Source organism: Oncorhynchus masou, chromosome 33 (genome assembly GCF_036934945.1).
Source record: "Oncorhynchus masou masou isolate Uvic2021 chromosome 33, UVic_Omas_1.1, whole genome shotgun sequence".
In the NCBI taxonomy this organism is placed as follows: domain Eukaryota; kingdom Metazoa; phylum Chordata; class Actinopteri; order Salmoniformes; family Salmonidae; genus Oncorhynchus; species Oncorhynchus masou.
The window spans coordinates 7,233,129-7,251,153 of NC_088244.1; the positions used below are offsets into that span (position 1 = coordinate 7,233,129).

Sequence of the window (18,025 nt, forward strand, 5' to 3'; positions counted from 1 at the left end):
TGATACAGTAGTTGCTGGTTGAAAATGCAATCTACACAGGGCCTTCTAAATCACCAGGGTGGGAGTTTCAGCAAAACATGGTGACGTTGGCGTGATAAATTGGTTAATAGACCAATAACAAAGAGTTCCAAACCTCTCCGCCACTCGTTATATCTATATTTCCTCTTCATTATTTCTCTTCATATGACAAGGATTAAAAAGGATTTGCTCGTAGACTTGATTCACGATGATGACTGCTAGCTCAGAGAAAGTACGATGTTGACATGATCAGTCCAATCAAAGCTACTGTACATATAACGTGATTTGACCTAATTTCTGTGGCCAATGACCTTGATCCTTCTTGGAAGTGCACTTGTAATATAACTCTGTGGTAGGACCCAGAAGACTGAAATTTTGGATATCTACCATTACTAAAGGACTGAAGCCAGGCGATTGCGTAATGTCCCCATGAGTGGCAGAATAGTGAGCCAATCACGGCGCAATGCTACTATTTTCTGCTGGCCCGACCTACCACCACAGAAAGCACTGAGCTCGACTGAAACACCTGCATTTTGGATCTGCCTTACTCAAGAAAACAAACAAGAGACCAAGGTTGTGTGCGGCTTTATTAACTTTATATATATATATATATATATATATATATATATATATATATATATATATATATATATATATATATATATAATCATTATTTTTTCATTCAGCACGTCATACCCCTCTATTTAAATAGAGTTGAACATAGCAGTATTCGTGTAAACTTTCCAAATAATAATGCTGATATATCTATTTTTTCAAGATTGTTGCAACGCTGTGCAACACGTTTCACTGCACTAGGGTGCTTCGAAAATCGATTTTCCTAATGTTTAGTGTCTTTGCAGGGGGACTCTTATTTTAAGAGAAAAAAAATCCAGCATAACTTCCTGCTGCTAGCAGAACGGAGATGAGAAAACCTATTCATCTGTCAAGGCAATCAATCCTGTTTCCCATTCCGCAGCTTTCTTCATTTAAATAACATATGAAATAACATAAAATGTAGCCTATTGCAAATAAAAAACTATATTAATTTGATTCATACTTTTTTCTGGACAATGAAATGACTGTCAAATTAGTTTATATTCTCTCTTAGTTTATATCCTAGCCTGCAGATTGTGAGACAGGTAAATAGACAGGTAAACTGCGACCACTAGCGGCTGTTCAGGCTATAGCATTCTACATAAATATAATTCATGTAAATAAATATTATCAGTACCAGAAGAAAATACATCTGGATTTTATATTTAGTTAATTAAAATCGCATGGCATCAAACATGTTCACAATCAGAATTTCTTCAGCCTATATTTCCCCATTTCAAAAATAATTCTCCATCTACGTCAGCGGTGTAGAGATCTGGATAGCCTCAGGTGTTTGCTTGTGTGATATGTTAGTGTGGTAATTCCCAAAACATCTCATGAAAATGTATAGATTGTGTCTGATGTTATTCTCAGATTATTTGTAGGGAATCTAAAATGATCCACCATAGCCCATGGCCAACCCTAACCACAGCACACATAACACACCAATAATATATTCCTCCTAACGTATTGTATAAGCAAGGACATTTTTAAAAGCTTATCCCGGCTCAGTAGTCACAGAATAGTTCCCCATCGAGGATCACTTTGGAAAGAAGTGCTTTAATAATACTGGTAATACAGTTGTCATATGTCAATTGTCCCGGAGTTTGCAGTGCAGGGCCCAACTGGGATGCTCAAATACATTCCACATGATTGTCTTGACATTTACCTCCCCATTCATCACATGATTCCTGATGATTAGTCAATGCCATGCCAGCTTCATATATAGACCATTGTAGAGCAGCACCGGCTGGCAGTTTTGTGTAACCCTCCTCTGTAATGTGTTCTATTCTCAGATACTTCCCGGGCTTATGTAGGGCCACACCATGGATGTGGGAGAAGAGCAGAGGCAAGTCTCTCGGTAGGGTGTAGCGTGACACAAACCCCAGCTCGGCAGGGATGTCCTTCTCCTCAGAGTACTCAAATATAGCAGCCATGTACTTGGAGATGTCTCTCCCCTTGGCTTTGGCACGGCCAAGCTCTTCCCCCATCAGGGATACTACGGCTGCAGTGGTGCTTCTGCTTTCCCCCGCATCTCTCTCCGTTGGACGCCTCTGTAGTCCCCGGGAACAGATGACCAGAACAAAGTCACTCTCCTGGATCCTCCTGCAGTGCCATCCCATGATCCCCTCCTCTGCCAAGCTTAGAGAATCCCACAGGTCCAGAAACACCTGGCGCGACAATGCAACAACAAATAATATCATAATGATAATAAAACAAATAATATAATATATTATAAATAACATTTACATTTGTCCATTTAAAATGCAATTTCAACCAATATTTTTTTTTTCTCTATTTATTTAACACAGACCAGGGCAGGCGTGCATTCCATTTGGGTTCAAAGATTGGTGTTTCATAATGGTTTGAAATAAAATAACACGTTTCCCGCCAAAACAATGTGTACCATTCTTCAACAGCCTTTGAGGAACGTTTGCTCCTGTTTGGTGGCTGTGGCGAGGGGTGGCTTGATCAATATGGATGTGACCATCTGAAATCACGTCCAACACGGCACACACAATCACTCTCTGGGCCACTATAATCACAACATTCTTCAACTGGTCGTTCAGTACAGAATCGTTTGTGTTGAATTAAACGTTGCACGGCGTTCTGTCATACTGATATTTTCCTCCCAGTGTTACCTGTGTTGCCATGTGCTGCTGCAGGAAGACTGCTAGTTGCATTACAGCTCGGACATGCGCATGGCCGTCATCGCTGCTGTAGCAAATCAGTAGTCGAGGCGGAGTTAACCTGCTGGTCAGTGACACATGTTCCTCGTTCCCTTTCTTGTCATGATGTTGCTCGATTATTTCTGAAAACCACAAAAAAATATATATTGTATTACCATGTTCTTGTTAGAGGAAATCCTTTGTATGTCTGACCTGCACATGTAAAGAAAACATTGGTATCGTTAGTGAAATGTAAAAATGCCGACCTGGATTTATCTCTGTCTTCCTCCTCATCTGCCTGGGATTCTTCCAGACAACAGCCAGTAATACCACCACTAACACGGCTGCCAGGGCAACGCCAAGAGGGAGCAGCAGGGTCAGGGATGGAGTGGCCGTGGGAGGTGGCTCTGAGGGGAGCAAGGTAGACTAAATACACTGAACCAAAATATAAAACACAACAGGCAACAATTTCTAAGATTTTACTGAGTTACAGTTCATAAGGAAATTAGTCACTGGAAATTAAATTATTAAGCCCTAATCCGTGGATTTTACATGACCTGGGAATAGAGATATGCATCTGTTGGTCATAGATACCTTTAAAAAAAACAGTAGTGGCGTGGATCAGAAAACCAGTCAGTATTTGGTGTGACCAACATTTGCCTCTTGCATCGCAACACATTTCCTTCGCATAGAGTCGATCAGGCTGTTGATTGTCGCCTGTGGAATGTTGTCCCAATCCTCTTCAATGGCTCTGCAACGTTGCTGGATATTGGCGGGAACTGGAACACGCTGTCGTACACATCGACCCAGAGCATCCCAAACATGCTCAAACGGTGACATGTCTGGTGAGTATGCAGGCCATGGAAGAACTGGGACATTTTCAGCTTCCAGGAATTGTGTACAGATCCTTGCAAAATGGGGCTGTGCATCATCATGCTGAAACATGAGGTGATGGTGGTGGATGAATGACACAACAATGAGCCACAGGATCTCGTTACGGTATCTCTGTGGATTCAAATTGCCATATATAAAATGAAATTGTGTTAGTTGCCCGGTACAGTTGAAACCGGGATTCATTCATGAAGAGCACACTTCTCCAGCCTGCCCTGAAGAGGACGACAAGCACGCAGATGACCTTCCCTGAGACGGTTTCTGAAAGTTTGTGCAGAAATATTTTGGTTGTGCAAAGCTGCAGTTTCATCAGCTGTCCAGGTAACTGGTCTCAGACAATCACGTAGGTGAAGAAGCCAGATGTGGAGGTGCTGGACTGGCGTGGTTACATTAGTGTGTGCGGTTGTGAGGCTGATTGGACATACCGTAAAATTCTCTAAAACAACAATGAAGGTGGCTTATGGTAGAGAAATTAACATTCAATTCTCTGGCAACAGCTCTGGTGGACATTCCTGCAGTCAGCATGCCAATTGCACAGTCACAAAAAACATGAGACATCTGTGGCATTATGTTGTGTGACAAAACTGCACATTTTAGAGTGGCATTTCATTGTCCCCAGCACAAGGTGCACATGTGTAATGATCATGCTATTTAATCAGCTTCTTGATATGCCACACCTGTCAAGTGGATGGATTATCTTGTAAAATGCTCACTAACAGGGATGTAAACAAATTTGCAGCAAAAAAATAAGAGAAATAAGCTTTTTTTTCTGTGGATGGAACATTTCTGGCTCATCAAACATGGGACCAACAGTTTACATACTGTGATTATATTTTTGTTCAGTATAAATAGCTAGATATGCTCTATACTGTTATACACACATTACACTGTTTCTCATTTTCAGAAAGGGAGATTTTGACATTGCTCAATTTCTTTTCAAAGCCTCGGGGAGAAGGAGAAGTGTATTGTTTGCATAATATGACAGGGTGATTTATGGCCATACTTTATGATTCATTCTGCATATCATTTAGTTTTGTGCGCAAGTACTTAAAGAAGCAGTGTATTAAAGGCCATACCAATCGGTGTATGACACAGAAATAAAATAAACCAATCAAAAAAAATAATAATCTCTCATACCTACGCTAAGTACACAGCAAAAAAATATCTACAAGAAAGTGTATAACTTGCATAAATGTTGGTTTTGATTGGAACATACCTTGCTTAATCTGCATCACTTGAACATTGAATGTTTTTCTTACAGCGTCTACCTCATCAACTGCAATCTGTGATGATAAAAAATAATAATAATAATAATAAAAAAGAGGAGTTATTTATGGCAACATTGTCTGTAACTATAAGTTTGTATAGAGTAGGAGTTGGCTAACATTTTTAATGACTCACCTCACACGTGTAGTTGAACCCTCCCATCAGGCCTTGGAGATGATAACTGTAGTGAGTTCTGTTTTTTGTGGAATTCTACAGAAAGTAACAATAGAAAGGTAGAAATCTTTATACACGGCAGACTAATAATGACAGTAAATCATTCTCCACGTAGACGTGTAAAATAGTTTGATCAATAGCTCTCACTCACAGGTTTAATGATGTATCTCTTCAGGCCCCCTCCTCCGCGCCGCCCCTCTCCATAACATAATGAGAAGTAGCGGTTGATTGCAAAATGTGGGGGAGCAAGGTTGAACGTCACAATAACGTCATGCTCTTCCTGCTGAACTTCTATATGTTTTGGGTACCAATCTATAACAGAAAACAAACAACAACAACAACAAAACGTTTACAAACAAAATGAACCAATGCAATACAAGAGAGCGGTTCATAAGATTGTAAACAAACGAGTTTTAACAAACGCAGCAGAGTTTTATTTCTCACCTTTCTTGCAATGTTCAAGTCCGTTTTTCTCTGGGCATGCTGCAAAACAGCAAGGGAATTCACACGTTTACAACTTTTTTTGTTTGTTTTTTTTGACTGGATTATGGTTGATTGTAAATTTACAAAATAAAAAATATTTCTCATAGATGAAGCCAACAGTGTTAGTGAACAACGTTCTTGTGTTCCATTGATGTGGTACTGTATAATATTGAGAAGGAAGATTTACTGCGTGTGGAGAACATTGTGCTGTGATAGAATTTATCCCACAACTCAGGAACTGGCAGGGCCATCACAGTGACAGCATACTGGGCCCCCAGGATTAGACGGGAGAAGGTGTCTGACTGGTACACCTACAACACCCAATAAAGCCTATTAAACGTGTTGGGAATCTTGACAAGACAAACCCTGCTTTACTGGTCCAATTACGTCTCACATTCTGACTTTAAACAGTTTCACTTTACAGTAGCATCACGTTCACTACCTTTCAGTGAAAAAAAAAATAGTATAGAAAACGTCTATAAGAACTTGGTATTGAGGTTGTACTGGGTTTTATCCACCTTTTTCATAGATGTGTTTTTAAACAAAAAGATTATGACAAATTTTGAGGAATGGTGTCATGTTAGCAAAGTGTCCTACCGTTTGGGCGTGTGAGGCAGAGAGAGAAATATTGATTTGAAAGAGAAAAAGCTGACAGGCCATATGAGATCCTCCCAAGGCCTGAAGGGAGACCTGGAACCCTCTGAGGAAGGAGATCCCTGGAACAAACACAGGGACAAGGCCAGTAAGGAGTGAGTCAACTAACATACACAGTAGAGTGAGTCAACTAACATACACAGTTGAGTGAGTCAACTAACATACACAGTTGAGTGAGTCGACTAACATACACAGTAAAGAGTGAGTCAACTAACATACACAGTAAAGAGTGAGTCAACTAACATACACAGTAGAGTGAGTCAACTAACATACACAGTAAAGAGTGAGTCGACTAACATACACAGTAAAGAGTGAGTCAACTAACATACACAGTAAAGAGTGAGTCGACTAACATACACAGTAAAGAGTTAGTCGACTAACATACACAGTAAAGAGTTAGTCGACTAACATACACAGTTGAGTGAGTCAACTAACATACACAGTAAAGAGTGAGTCAACTAACATACACAGTAAAGAGTGAGTCAACTAACATACACAGTAAAGAGTGAGTCGACTAACATACACAGTAAAGAGTGAGTCAACTAACATACACAGTAGAGTGAGTCAACTAACATACACAGTTGAGTGAGTCGACTAACATACACAGTAAAGAGTGAGTCAACTAACATACACAGTAAAGAGTGAGTCAACTAACATACACAGTAGAGTGAGTCAACTAACATACACAGTAAAGAGTGAGTCGACTAACATACACAGTAAAGAGTGAGTCAACTAACATACACAGTAAAGAGTGAGTCGACTAACATACACAGTAAAGAGTTAGTCGACTAACATACACAGTAAAGAGTTAGTCGACTAACATACACAGTTGAGTGAGTCAACTAACATACACAGTAAAGAGTGAGTCAACTAACATACACAGTAAAGAGTGAGTCAACTAACATACACAGTAAAGAGTGAGTCGACTAACATACACAGTAAAGAGTGAGTCAACTAACATACACAGTAAAGTGTGAGTCAACTAACATACACAGGAATGCATGGCAATACTATTCATTGACATTAATGTAATTTTTATGGCAATACACAATGACAGTCACCATTATCACTGTATATTCAGCTTGATGCCATCTCGGCCTGTACCTTTTCATTCTATGAATTCATATTCCATTTGAGTGACATCACAAACAACCACGTTATAAATGACCACTATGTTGGATCTACAATAGACGATCGATGATTACAGGAAAGGGTTTGTATCTTGTGTTTGTATCTTACCAAACTGGCTGGGTTGCCAGGAGACAACGACAGTGTCATATTTAGTGTTGTCATCAGCTACGAACTCTACAGTCACATCGTGTGGAGCATGGACATAATGCTGGCACACAGAGCTCTGTCCACCCAGAAAGACTACACATGGCCACGGAACACAACCTGGGGAAATTCAGGAGAATAATAACAGCAATGATTAACATGGAACACACTGCTGTATTTTAAATCAGTGTTTATTATACAATGAGAGATATATTTACACACACACACACACACACACACACAGTGCATTTGAAAAATTCGGACCACTTGACTAACTCTACCTACATGTACATATTACCTCAATTACCTCGACTAACCGGTGCCCCCGCACATTGACTCTATACCGGTGCCCCCTGTATATAGCCTCCACATTGACTCTGTACCGGTACCCCCTGTATATAGCCTCCACATTGACTCTATACCGGTGCCCCCGCACATTGACTCTGTACCTGTGCCCCCGCACATTGACTCTGTACCGGTACCCCCCGCACATTGACTCTGTACCGGTACCTCCTGTATATAGCCTCCACATTGACTCTGTACCGGTGCCCCCCGCACATCGACTCTGTACCGGTGCCCCCCGCACATTGACTCTGTACCGGTGCCCCCGCACATTGACTCTGTACCGGTGCCCCCGCACATTGACTCTGTACCGGTGCCCCCACACATTGACTCTGTACCGGTGCCCCCCGCACATTGACTCTGTACCGGTGCCCCCACACATTGACTCTGTACCGGCGCCCCCCGTATTTAGCCTTGGTACTGTTATTTTACTGCTGCTCTTTAATTATGTGTTACTTTTAATTTTTTAACTCAGTTATTTTTTACACAAGTTATTTTTCCTAAAACGGCAATGTTGGTTAAGGGCTTGCAAGTAAGCATTTCACTGTAAGGTCAATAGACATTTACAACAGTAACAATGTCTACACTGTATTTCTGATCAATTTGATGTTATTTTAATGCCTTTCTTTCAAAAACAAGGACATTTCGAAGTGACCCCAAACTTTTGAACGGTAGTGTAAGTATTCAGACCTTTCACTCTGTACTTTGTTGAAGAACCTTTGGCAGAGATTACAGCCTCGAGTCTTCTTGAGTATGACGCCACAAGCTTGGCACACCTGTATTTGGGGAGTTTCTCACATTCTTCTCTGCAGATCCTCTCAAGCTCTGTCAGGTTGGATGGGGAGTATCACTGCACAGCTATTTTCAGGTCTCTCCAGAGATGTTCGATTGGACATTCAGAGACCTGTCCCGAAGCCACTCCTGCATTGTCTTGGCTGTGTGCTTAGGGTCGTTGTCCTGGCAATCAGGCCAAAGAGTTCAGTCTTGGTTTCATCAGACCAGAGAATCTTGTTTCTCATTGTCTGAGAGTCCTTCGGTGCCATTTGGCAAACTCCAAGTGGGCTGTCATGTGCCTTTTACTGAGGAGTAGCTTCCGTCTGGCCACTATACCATAAAGGCCTGAATGGTGGAGTGCTGCAGAGATGGTTGTCCTTCTGGAAGGTTCTCTCATCTCCACAGAGGAACTCTGGAGCTCTGTCAGAGTGACCATCGAGTTCTTGGTCACCTCCCTGACCAAGGCCCTTCTCCCTCGATTGCTCAGTTTGGCTGGGCGTCTTGAGGAAGAGTCTTGATGGTTCCAAACCTCTTCAATTTAAGAATGATGGAGGCCACTGTGTTCTTGGGGACCTTCAATGCTGCAGAAATGTTTAAGTACCCTTCCACAGATCTGTGCCTCGACACAATCCTGTCTCGGAGCTCTACGAACAATTACTGCGACCTCATGACTTGCTCTGACATGCACTGTCAACTGTGGGATCCTATACTGAGAGGTGTGTGTCCTTCCAAATCATGTCCGACCAATTTAATTTATCACAGATGGACTCCAATCAAGTTGTAGAAACATCAAGGATGATCAATGGGAACATGATCCATCTGCGCTCAATTAAATCTCATAGCAAAGGGTCTGAATACTTATGTAAATAAGGTATTTCTGTTTTTAATACATTTGCAAACATTTCTAAAAAAACTGTTTTCGCTTTGTCATTACGGGGTATTGTGTGTAGATTAACGATGAAAAACATTTAATCCATTTTAAAATAAGACTAATGTAACAAAATGTGGAAAAATAGAAAGGGTCTGAATACGTGTGTGTGTGTGTGTGTGTGTGTGTGTGTGTATATGTATGTATGTATGTATGTATATATATATATATGTATATATATATATATATATATATATATATATATATGTATACACTGAGTATACAAAACATTAAGAACACCTGCTCTTTCCATGACATAGACTGATCAGGTGAATCCAGGTGAAAGCTGTGATCTCTTATTGATGTCACCTGTTAAATACACTTCAAATCAGTGTAGATGAAGGGGAGACAAGGCTACAAAACTATTTTTAAACCTTGAAACAATTTAGACATGGATTTTGTGTGCCACTCAGAGGATGAATGGGAAAGACACAAAAATATGAGTGCCTTTGAAAGGGGTATGGTAGTAGGTTCCAGGCACAACGGTTTGTGTCAAGAACTGTAATGCTGCTGAGTTTTTTCACACTCAACCACTTCCTGTGTGTATCAAGAATTGTCCACCACCCAAAAGGACATCCAGCCAATTGGACACAACTGTGGGGGCTTGATATTTATGCCTCTAACTTTCTCACTCATCATCATTATTATTATTCACAATTCATTCATGTTTATCTGTAATCATGCTAGCATCTACATTAATGATTCTTCAAGTCTTTTCGGGTAAGTCTCTAAGAGCTTTGCACACCTAGATTGTACAACATTTGTCCAATCTTTTTTAAACTTATTCAAGCTCTGTCAAGTTGTTGATAATTGCTAGACAACCATTTTCAAGTCTTTCCATAGATTTTCAAGACGATTTAAGTCAAAACTGTAACTAGGCCACTTAGAATGTTCCTATGTCGTCTTGGAAAGCAACTCCAGTGTAGATTTGGCCTTGCGTTTTAGGTTATTGTCCTGCTGAAAGGTGAATGTCTCTTATTGGCTGTTGGAAAGTAGACTGAATCAGGTTTTCCTCTAGGATTTTGTCTGTGCTTATAGCTGTATTCCGGTTCTTTTTACCCTCTAAAACTCTCTAGTCCTTGCCGATGGCCAGTGTAACATAACATGATGCAGCCACTACCCTGCTTGAAAATATCTGGAGAGGTATTCATTGATGTGTTGTGTTGTATTGTATTTGCGGCAAACATAACACTTTGTATTCAGGGCAAAAAGTTAATTTCTTAGCCAAATGTTTTGCAGTATTACTTAAGTGCCTTGTTGCAAACAGGAAGCATGTTTTGGCATATATTTTTATTCTGTACAGGCCTCCTTCTTTTCACTCTGTCATTATGTTAGTATTGAAGAGTAACGACAATGTTGTTGATCCATCCTAAGTTTTCATATCACCATCATTAAACAATGTAACGCGTTTAAAAGCACCATTGACTTAATGGTGAAATCCCTGAGCAGTTTCCTTCCTCTCTAGCAACTGAGTTAGGAAGGACGCCTGTATCCTTGTCATGACTGGATGTATTGTTACACCATCCCCAAAGCCCAATTAATAACTCACCATGGTAAAAGAGATATTAAGCATCTGATTTTTGTACCCATCTACAAATCAGTGCCCTTCTTTGAGAGGCATTGGAAAATCTCCCCGGTCTTTGTGCTTCAATGTGTGCTTGATATTCACTACTCGATTGCGGGACATTACAGATAAACGTGTGTGTGGGGGTACAAAGATGGGGTACTCAATTCAAAATGAATGTTAACCACTATTATTGAACACGGAATGAGTCTATGCAACATATTAAGCTATTTTAACACATTTTTACTCTTGAACTTATTTAGGCTTGCCACAACAAAAGGTTTGAATATTTGACTCAAGTTTTTATTAATTTCTCAAAAATGTTCCACTGTGACATTATGGGGGTATTGTGTATAGATCAGTAACACAACTTCTCAATTGAATCCATTTTAAATTCAGGCTGTAACAACAAAATGTGGAGGAAAAAAAAGTAAAAGAGATGTGAATAATTTCTGTAGGATGAGAACCTGTTTAGTCAGACCAGTCAAACACTTACTTCCAAAAGCCTCGACAGAGGGAACGCCTAGAGTTCTTCCAACATCTTCTCTGCTGATTCTGCAGTATACACATCCTGGACCCCCCTAAGATGGTGTGTGAGAGGACAGGGTGTGTATAAAGGACTTGTACGTGACACCGTGAATAGGTAAACATAGTGGTGAAGGAGAGGAGGAGGAGCCATCCTGTCTTTTCCTTTTCCTTTTGGCTGTGTCCTCGGGAGTCATTGCTAGTCTAAGAGACAACACACAGCTGGAGAAAATGAGAGAGAAAACAGAAACAGCCAGAGAGCCCGGGCTCTCACTTGTCAGATGGGTAGTATACTAGGTAGGTTAAAGGCCTCCATCTTGCCTACTACCTTTGCATGCATGGCTGTAAATCACTTTGTATGAAAGCATCTGCTTGTTAAATGGCATATATCACTTCAGATGAGAGAAATGTACATATTGTACTGTAGGGCAAAACGTAACACGATCAATCACTGGACTACTTTAAATCATCTCTACAGTTGACTATTTACTGGGATTAAGAATTGTGTACTTCTGCAGTCCATTTAAAGAGGTTGTCCTTAATTTAGCCCTTTTGTTTTTAATCCTGCATGTCACGGGCCTTCGCTGGTCAGTTACCTTAGTAATATTTTAGATTATAAACCAATAAAATAACCAGAAAATGCATATTATGCATTTAGTAAACAGGACATAGCAGGTTTGTCAAGAACTCTTGACAACACGATTTGTAATACAAGTGTGTAGCGGCAGAAAACAAAGCATTTTACCTTCAGTATTTCTTATCTGAGGTGCAGGAAACTTTGCAGCTGCCAGATTATTTCCTCAAATCAAATCAACTTTTTTGGTACAAGTCGTAGTCTATTGGTTTAGAGCGTTGGGCCAGTAACTGAAAGGTGACAATCTGTCGTTCTGCCCCTGAGCAAGGCAGTTAACCCACCATTCCCCCGAAAACCTGGATGTCGATTATGACAGCCCCCCCCCCCATCACCTCTCCGATTCAGAGGTGCGGAAGACACATTTCAGTTGAATATTAATTTGTACTGACTCGGTACCCCCTTTCTTAATAACCCAGTCTGATTTCTACCCTTCAGTGTACAACAATAGCAGAGAAAATTAGCCAAACATCTTGTGAAAGATATAGAAAGTCAGGTAGTGGGCAGAGGCCTAATTCATGTGTGTGGAGGCTTACCTGCAGGACACATTCCAGACTGCAGTCCTGTGGCGACATGGCCGTTAGGTCCTCCTGGGCCCAGAGGTACTGACTCAGAGTCAGGACCTGGAGCAAGATGAGCTTGGATCTCCGCATGCCGCCAAAGCACACATAGCAGTGCCCAAAAGCGAAGCACTTGGACTCAAACATCTCCCAATCGGACTGTATATCCGTTCTCTGTGAAACAATAGGTGTTGTCGGGTCCTTGTATGTACAGCATGGAGAACGCTATGAAGTTGACACATCGGGGTGAGTGCGTGAGAGAGAGTGAAAGAGACAAGGGTGTGGTATCTTGAAGCTAAAGGGCAAAGAAAAACACAGGCACCTGCACGCCTTAACTGTTTAGTCTCCAAGAGCCAACCAAACCATATTCTCATTCATGACACTTAAAAACAACAAGGACAAATTAAAATATATATTTTTAAATAATATAAATACATTTTACATTTACATTACATTTAAGTCATTTAGCAGACGCTCTTATCCAGAGCGACTTACAAATTGGTGAATTCACCTTCTGACATCCAGTGGAACAGCCACTTTACAATAGTGCATCTAAATCATTTAAGGGGGGGGGGTGAGAAGGATTACTTTATCCTATCCTAGGTATTCCTTGGATAGGATAAAGTAATCCTTCTCACCCCCTAGTTGATATAATCTAATATAATCTAATTTATATCAACAAAGTGGACAGCATCCAAGTGTAGGTTTATTTGTATAAAAAAAAGGGAATATTTCTTCAACAGGACTGTTATGTTATTGGTGAAGAGATCACTATGGTTTCATGATTTAGGCAACAACAATGTAAATAAAAAAGGTAGAGGAGTAACAATGAAGAGTAACCTAATGTTTTAAAGTTAATGCAATGTATTCATCTGAAAGGAGAATGCATCTGACAATACATAGTTAAACATGAAAATAAAATCTGGGTCCAGAATGATCCCGAAAGGCAATATTTTCACCGGATCTGAAAGACAAGAAATTACTGCACATTTTACGATCGACCTCCTAATTTCAGTTCCATTTTTAACACAATTTTCCACTAGAATTATTACGAGGCCTATTTTGGAGTTGCCTCGGCCATTTCTGACATGTTTTATGAACTAACAACTGAAAGTGAACAGGCCCATGCATGCCGCACTTTAAAAAACTGACACCCATTCGTCCTCATGTGGAGCATACCTATGAAACAATGCTGTTGTTGCGGTTTGAAAATGGCCATAAATCACGAGCCACTATGCATGATAATAATCTATCTAGCAATTGATGCAACATTCCTTTGATTATTAATTTGGGCGTGTGAGAAAATGAGAGACAAAACAGAAACAGCCAGAGAGCTGTAAATAAAAACCTACGATACCAATCACATACAGCGCCGTGAAAAAGTATTTGCCCTCTTCCTGATTTCTAATTTTTTTTGGCACATTTGTCACACTTAAGTGTTTCAGATCATCAAACAAATTTTAATATTACAAAAAAAAAATGCAGTTAAGTGATCATTTTAATTATTAAGGGAAAAAAAGCTATCCGAAAACCTTCATGGCCCTGTGACAAAGTAATTGCGCCCCATTGTTAAATCATGAATTTAATGTGGTTAATCACATTTTTGGGGAATTTCACTAGCCATACCCAGGCCTGATTACTGCCAGACCTGTTAAATCAAGAAATCACTTTAATAGAACCCGTCTGACAAAGCTAAGTCGGCCAAAAGACCTCAAAAAGCAAGACATCATACCGCGATCCAAAGAAATTCAGGAACAGATGAGAAACAAAGTAATTGACATCTATCTGTCTGGAAAGGATTACAAAGCCATTTCTAAAGCTTTGGGACTCCAGTGAACCACGATGAGAGACATTATCCACAAGTGGAGAAAATTTGGAACAGTGGTGAACCTTCCCAGGGGTGGCCTGGGCAACCAAAATTACCCCAAGAGCGCAGCGACGACTCATCCAAGAGGACACAAAAGAACCCACAACAACATCTAAAAGAACTGCAGGCCTCGCTTGCCTCGGTTAAGGTCAGTGTTCATGGCTCAACCATAAGAAAGAGACGAGGGTGGCTCGTGTATGCATAAGCCTCACCTCTCTGTCCCGTTCTGGCAGGAAACTGGTGTCCACATCTGGGTTCTTCCCTAACTACTTTTTCTTGTCAGGGAAATCTTTATAAGATAAAAGTCCCTATTAATTGATTGTTCTTAGACAAGAATAATATTTTTTTTTATTTCACCTTTATTTAACCAGGTAGGCTAGTTGAGAACAAGTTCTCATTTACAACTGCGACCTGGCCAAGATAAAGCATAGCAGTGTGAGCAGACAACAACAGAGTTACACATGGAGTAAACAATTAACAAGTCAATAACATAGTAGAATAAAAAGTCTATATACATTGTGTGCAAAAGGCATGAGGAGGTAGGCGAATAATTACAATTTAGCAGATTAACACTGGAGTGACAATTGATCAGATGGCATGTGCAGGTAGAGATACTGGTGTGAAAAAGAGGAGAAAAGTGAATAAATAAAAACAGTGTGGGGCTGAGGTAGGTAGATTGGGTGTGCTATTTACCGATGGACTACGTACAGCTGCAGTGATCGGTTAGCTGCTCAGATAGCAGATGTTTAAAGTCGGAGAGGGAGATAAAAGTCTCCAACTTCAGCGATTTTTGCAATTCGTTCCAGTCACAGGCAGCAGAGAACTGGAAGGAAATGTGGCCAAATGAGGTGTTGGCTTTAGGGATGATCAGTGAGATACACCTGCTGGAGCGCGTGCTACAGGTGGGTGTTGCCATTGTGACCAGTGAACTGAGATAAGGCGGAGCTTTACCTAGCATGGACTTGTAGATGACCTGGAGCCAGTGGGTCTGTCGACGAATATGTAGCGAGGGCCAGCCGACTAGAGCATACAGGTCGCAGTGGTGGGTGGTAAAATGTGCTTTAGTAACAAAACGGATGGCACTGTGATAAACTGCATCCAGTTTGCTGAGTAGAGTATTGGAAGCTATTTTGTAGATGACATCGCCGAAGTCGAGGATCGGTAGGATAGTCAGTTTTACTAGGGTAAGTTTGGCAGTGTGAGTGAAGGAGGCTTTGTTGCGGAATAGAAAGCTGACTCTAGATTTGATTTTAGATTGGAGATCTTTGATACGAGTTTGGAAGGAGAGTTTACAGTCTAGCCAGACACCTAGGTACTTATAGATGTCCACATATTCTAGGTCGGAACAATCCAGGGTGGTGACGCTGGTCGAGCGTGCGGGTGCAGGCAGCGAACGGTTGAAAAGCATGCATTTGGTTTTACTAGCGTTTAAGAGCCGTTTGAGGCCACGGAAGGAGTGTTGTATGGCATTGAAGCTCGTTTGGAGGTTAGATAGCACAGTGTCCAAGGAAGGGCCAGAAGTATACAGAATGGTGTCATCTGCGTAGAGGTGGATCAGGGAATCACCCGCAGCAAGATGAACATCATTGATATATACAGAGAAAAGCGCCTGCCCGAGAATTGAACCCTGTGGCACCCCCATAGAGACTGACACACTGAACTCTGTCTGCAAAGTAGTTGGTGAACCAAGCAAGGCAGTCATTAGAAAAGCCGAGGCTACTGACTCTGCCGATAAGAATATGGTGATTGACAGAGTCGAAAGCCTTGGCCAGGTTGATGAAGACGGCTGCACAGTACTGTCTTTTATCGATGGCGGTTATGATATCATTTAGTACCTTGAGCGTGGCTGGGGTGCACCCGTGATTGGCTCGGAAACCAGATTGCACAGCGGAGAAGGTAAGGTGGGATTCGAGATGGTCAGTGATCTTTCGAACACCTTAGATAGGCAGGGCAGGATGGAAATTGGTCTGTAGCAGTTTGGGTCCAGGGTGTCTCCCCCTTTGAAGAGGGGGATGACCGCAGCAGCTTTCCAATCCTTGGGGATCTCAGACGATATGAAAGAGAGGTGGAACAGGCTGGTAATAGGGGTTGCGACAATGGCGGCAGATAGTTTCAGAAATAGAGGGTCCAGATTGTCAAGACCAGCTGATTTGTATGGGTCCAGGTTTTGCAGCTCTTTCAGAACATCTGCTATCTGGATTTGGGTAAAGGAGAAGCTGGGGAGGCTTGGGCGAGTAGCTGCGTGGGGGGGGGGGGGGGAGCTGTTGGCCGAGGTTGGAGTAGCCAGGAGGAAGGCATGGCCAGCCGTTGAGAAATGCTTGTTGAAGTTTTCGATTATCATGGATTTATCAGTGGTGATCGTGTTACCTAGCCTCAGTGCAGTGGGCAGCTGGGAGGAGGTGCTCTTGTCCTCCATGGACTTTACAGCGTCCCAGAACTTTTTGGAGTTAAAGCTACAGGATGCAAGTTTCTGCCTGAAAAAGCTGGCCTTTGCTTTCCTGACTGACTGCGTGTATTGGTTCCTGACTTCCCTGAACAGTTGCATATCGGTATGGACCTGGAAAGTATGATATTACTTTGCAGGCTAACTCCTCCCCCTTTGGCAGTTCTATCTTGACGGAAAATATTATAGTTGGGTATGGAAATCTCAGAATTTTTGGTGGTCTTCCTAAGCCAGGATTCAGACACGGCAAGGACATCAGGGTTGTCAGAGTGTGCTAAAGCAGTGAATAAAACAAACTTAGGGAGGAGGCTTCTGATGTTGACATGCATGAAACCAAGGCTTTTTCAATCACAGAAGTCAACAAAGTGCCTGGGGACATGCAGGGCCTGGGTTTACCTCCACATCACCCGCGGAACAGAGGAGGAGTAGTATGAGGGTGCGGCTAAAGGCTATCAAAACTGGTTGCCTAGAGCGTTGGGGACAGAGAATAAAAGGAGCAGATTTCTGGAATTGGTAGAATATATTCAGGGCATAATGCGCAGACAGGGGTATGGTCGGGTGCAGGTACAGCGGAGGTAAGCCCAGGCACTGGGTGATGATAAGAGAGGTTGTATCTCTGGACATGCTGGTTGTAATGGGTGAGGTCACCGCATGTGTGGGAGGTGGGACAAAGGAGGTATCAGAGGTATGAAGAGTGGAACTAGGGGGTCCATTGTAAACTAAAACAATGATAACTAATGTTGTGAAAATTTCCTCTATTTACCAAATCATGGGAGCAAACCACACACACAAGTCAGAGTTAGTTATCAAAGTCCATCTTTAATTATATGAGCTCTATAGCATTTTCTGTGACTCTCAACAGTTTCAG

At 41.5% G+C, this 18,025-nt stretch overlaps 1 protein-coding gene and 1 long non-coding RNA gene across 2 annotated transcripts; one reads left to right on the plus strand and one right to left on the minus strand.

Moving 5' to 3' along the window:
- The first annotated feature begins 503 nt into the window (after nucleotides 1–503).
- LOC135527759 (uncharacterized) lies at nucleotides 504–2,511 on the plus strand. Its single transcript, XR_010453472.1, has 2 exons — nucleotides 504–591; nucleotides 1,908–2,511. It is a non-coding gene; the product is annotated as an uncharacterized LOC135527759 (long non-coding RNA).
- On the minus strand, nucleotides 705–13,098 carry si:ch211-207e14.4 (interleukin-17 receptor D). Its single transcript, XM_064956294.1, has 12 exons — nucleotides 12,824–13,098; nucleotides 11,628–11,712; nucleotides 7,488–7,643; nucleotides 6,192–6,310; nucleotides 5,782–5,905; nucleotides 5,556–5,594; nucleotides 5,263–5,423; nucleotides 5,073–5,147; nucleotides 4,888–4,954; nucleotides 3,047–3,187; nucleotides 2,754–2,923; nucleotides 705–2,282 (listed from the first exon to the last, which is right to left on the minus strand). The coding sequence occupies exons 1-12, from the start codon at nucleotides 12,992–12,994 to the stop codon at nucleotides 1,746–1,748; spliced, it is 1,845 nt and encodes a 614-aa protein (XP_064812366.1). The 5' UTR covers nucleotides 12,995–13,098; the 3' UTR covers nucleotides 705–1,745.
- Between the last annotated feature and the right edge of the window lie 4,927 nt (nucleotides 13,099–18,025).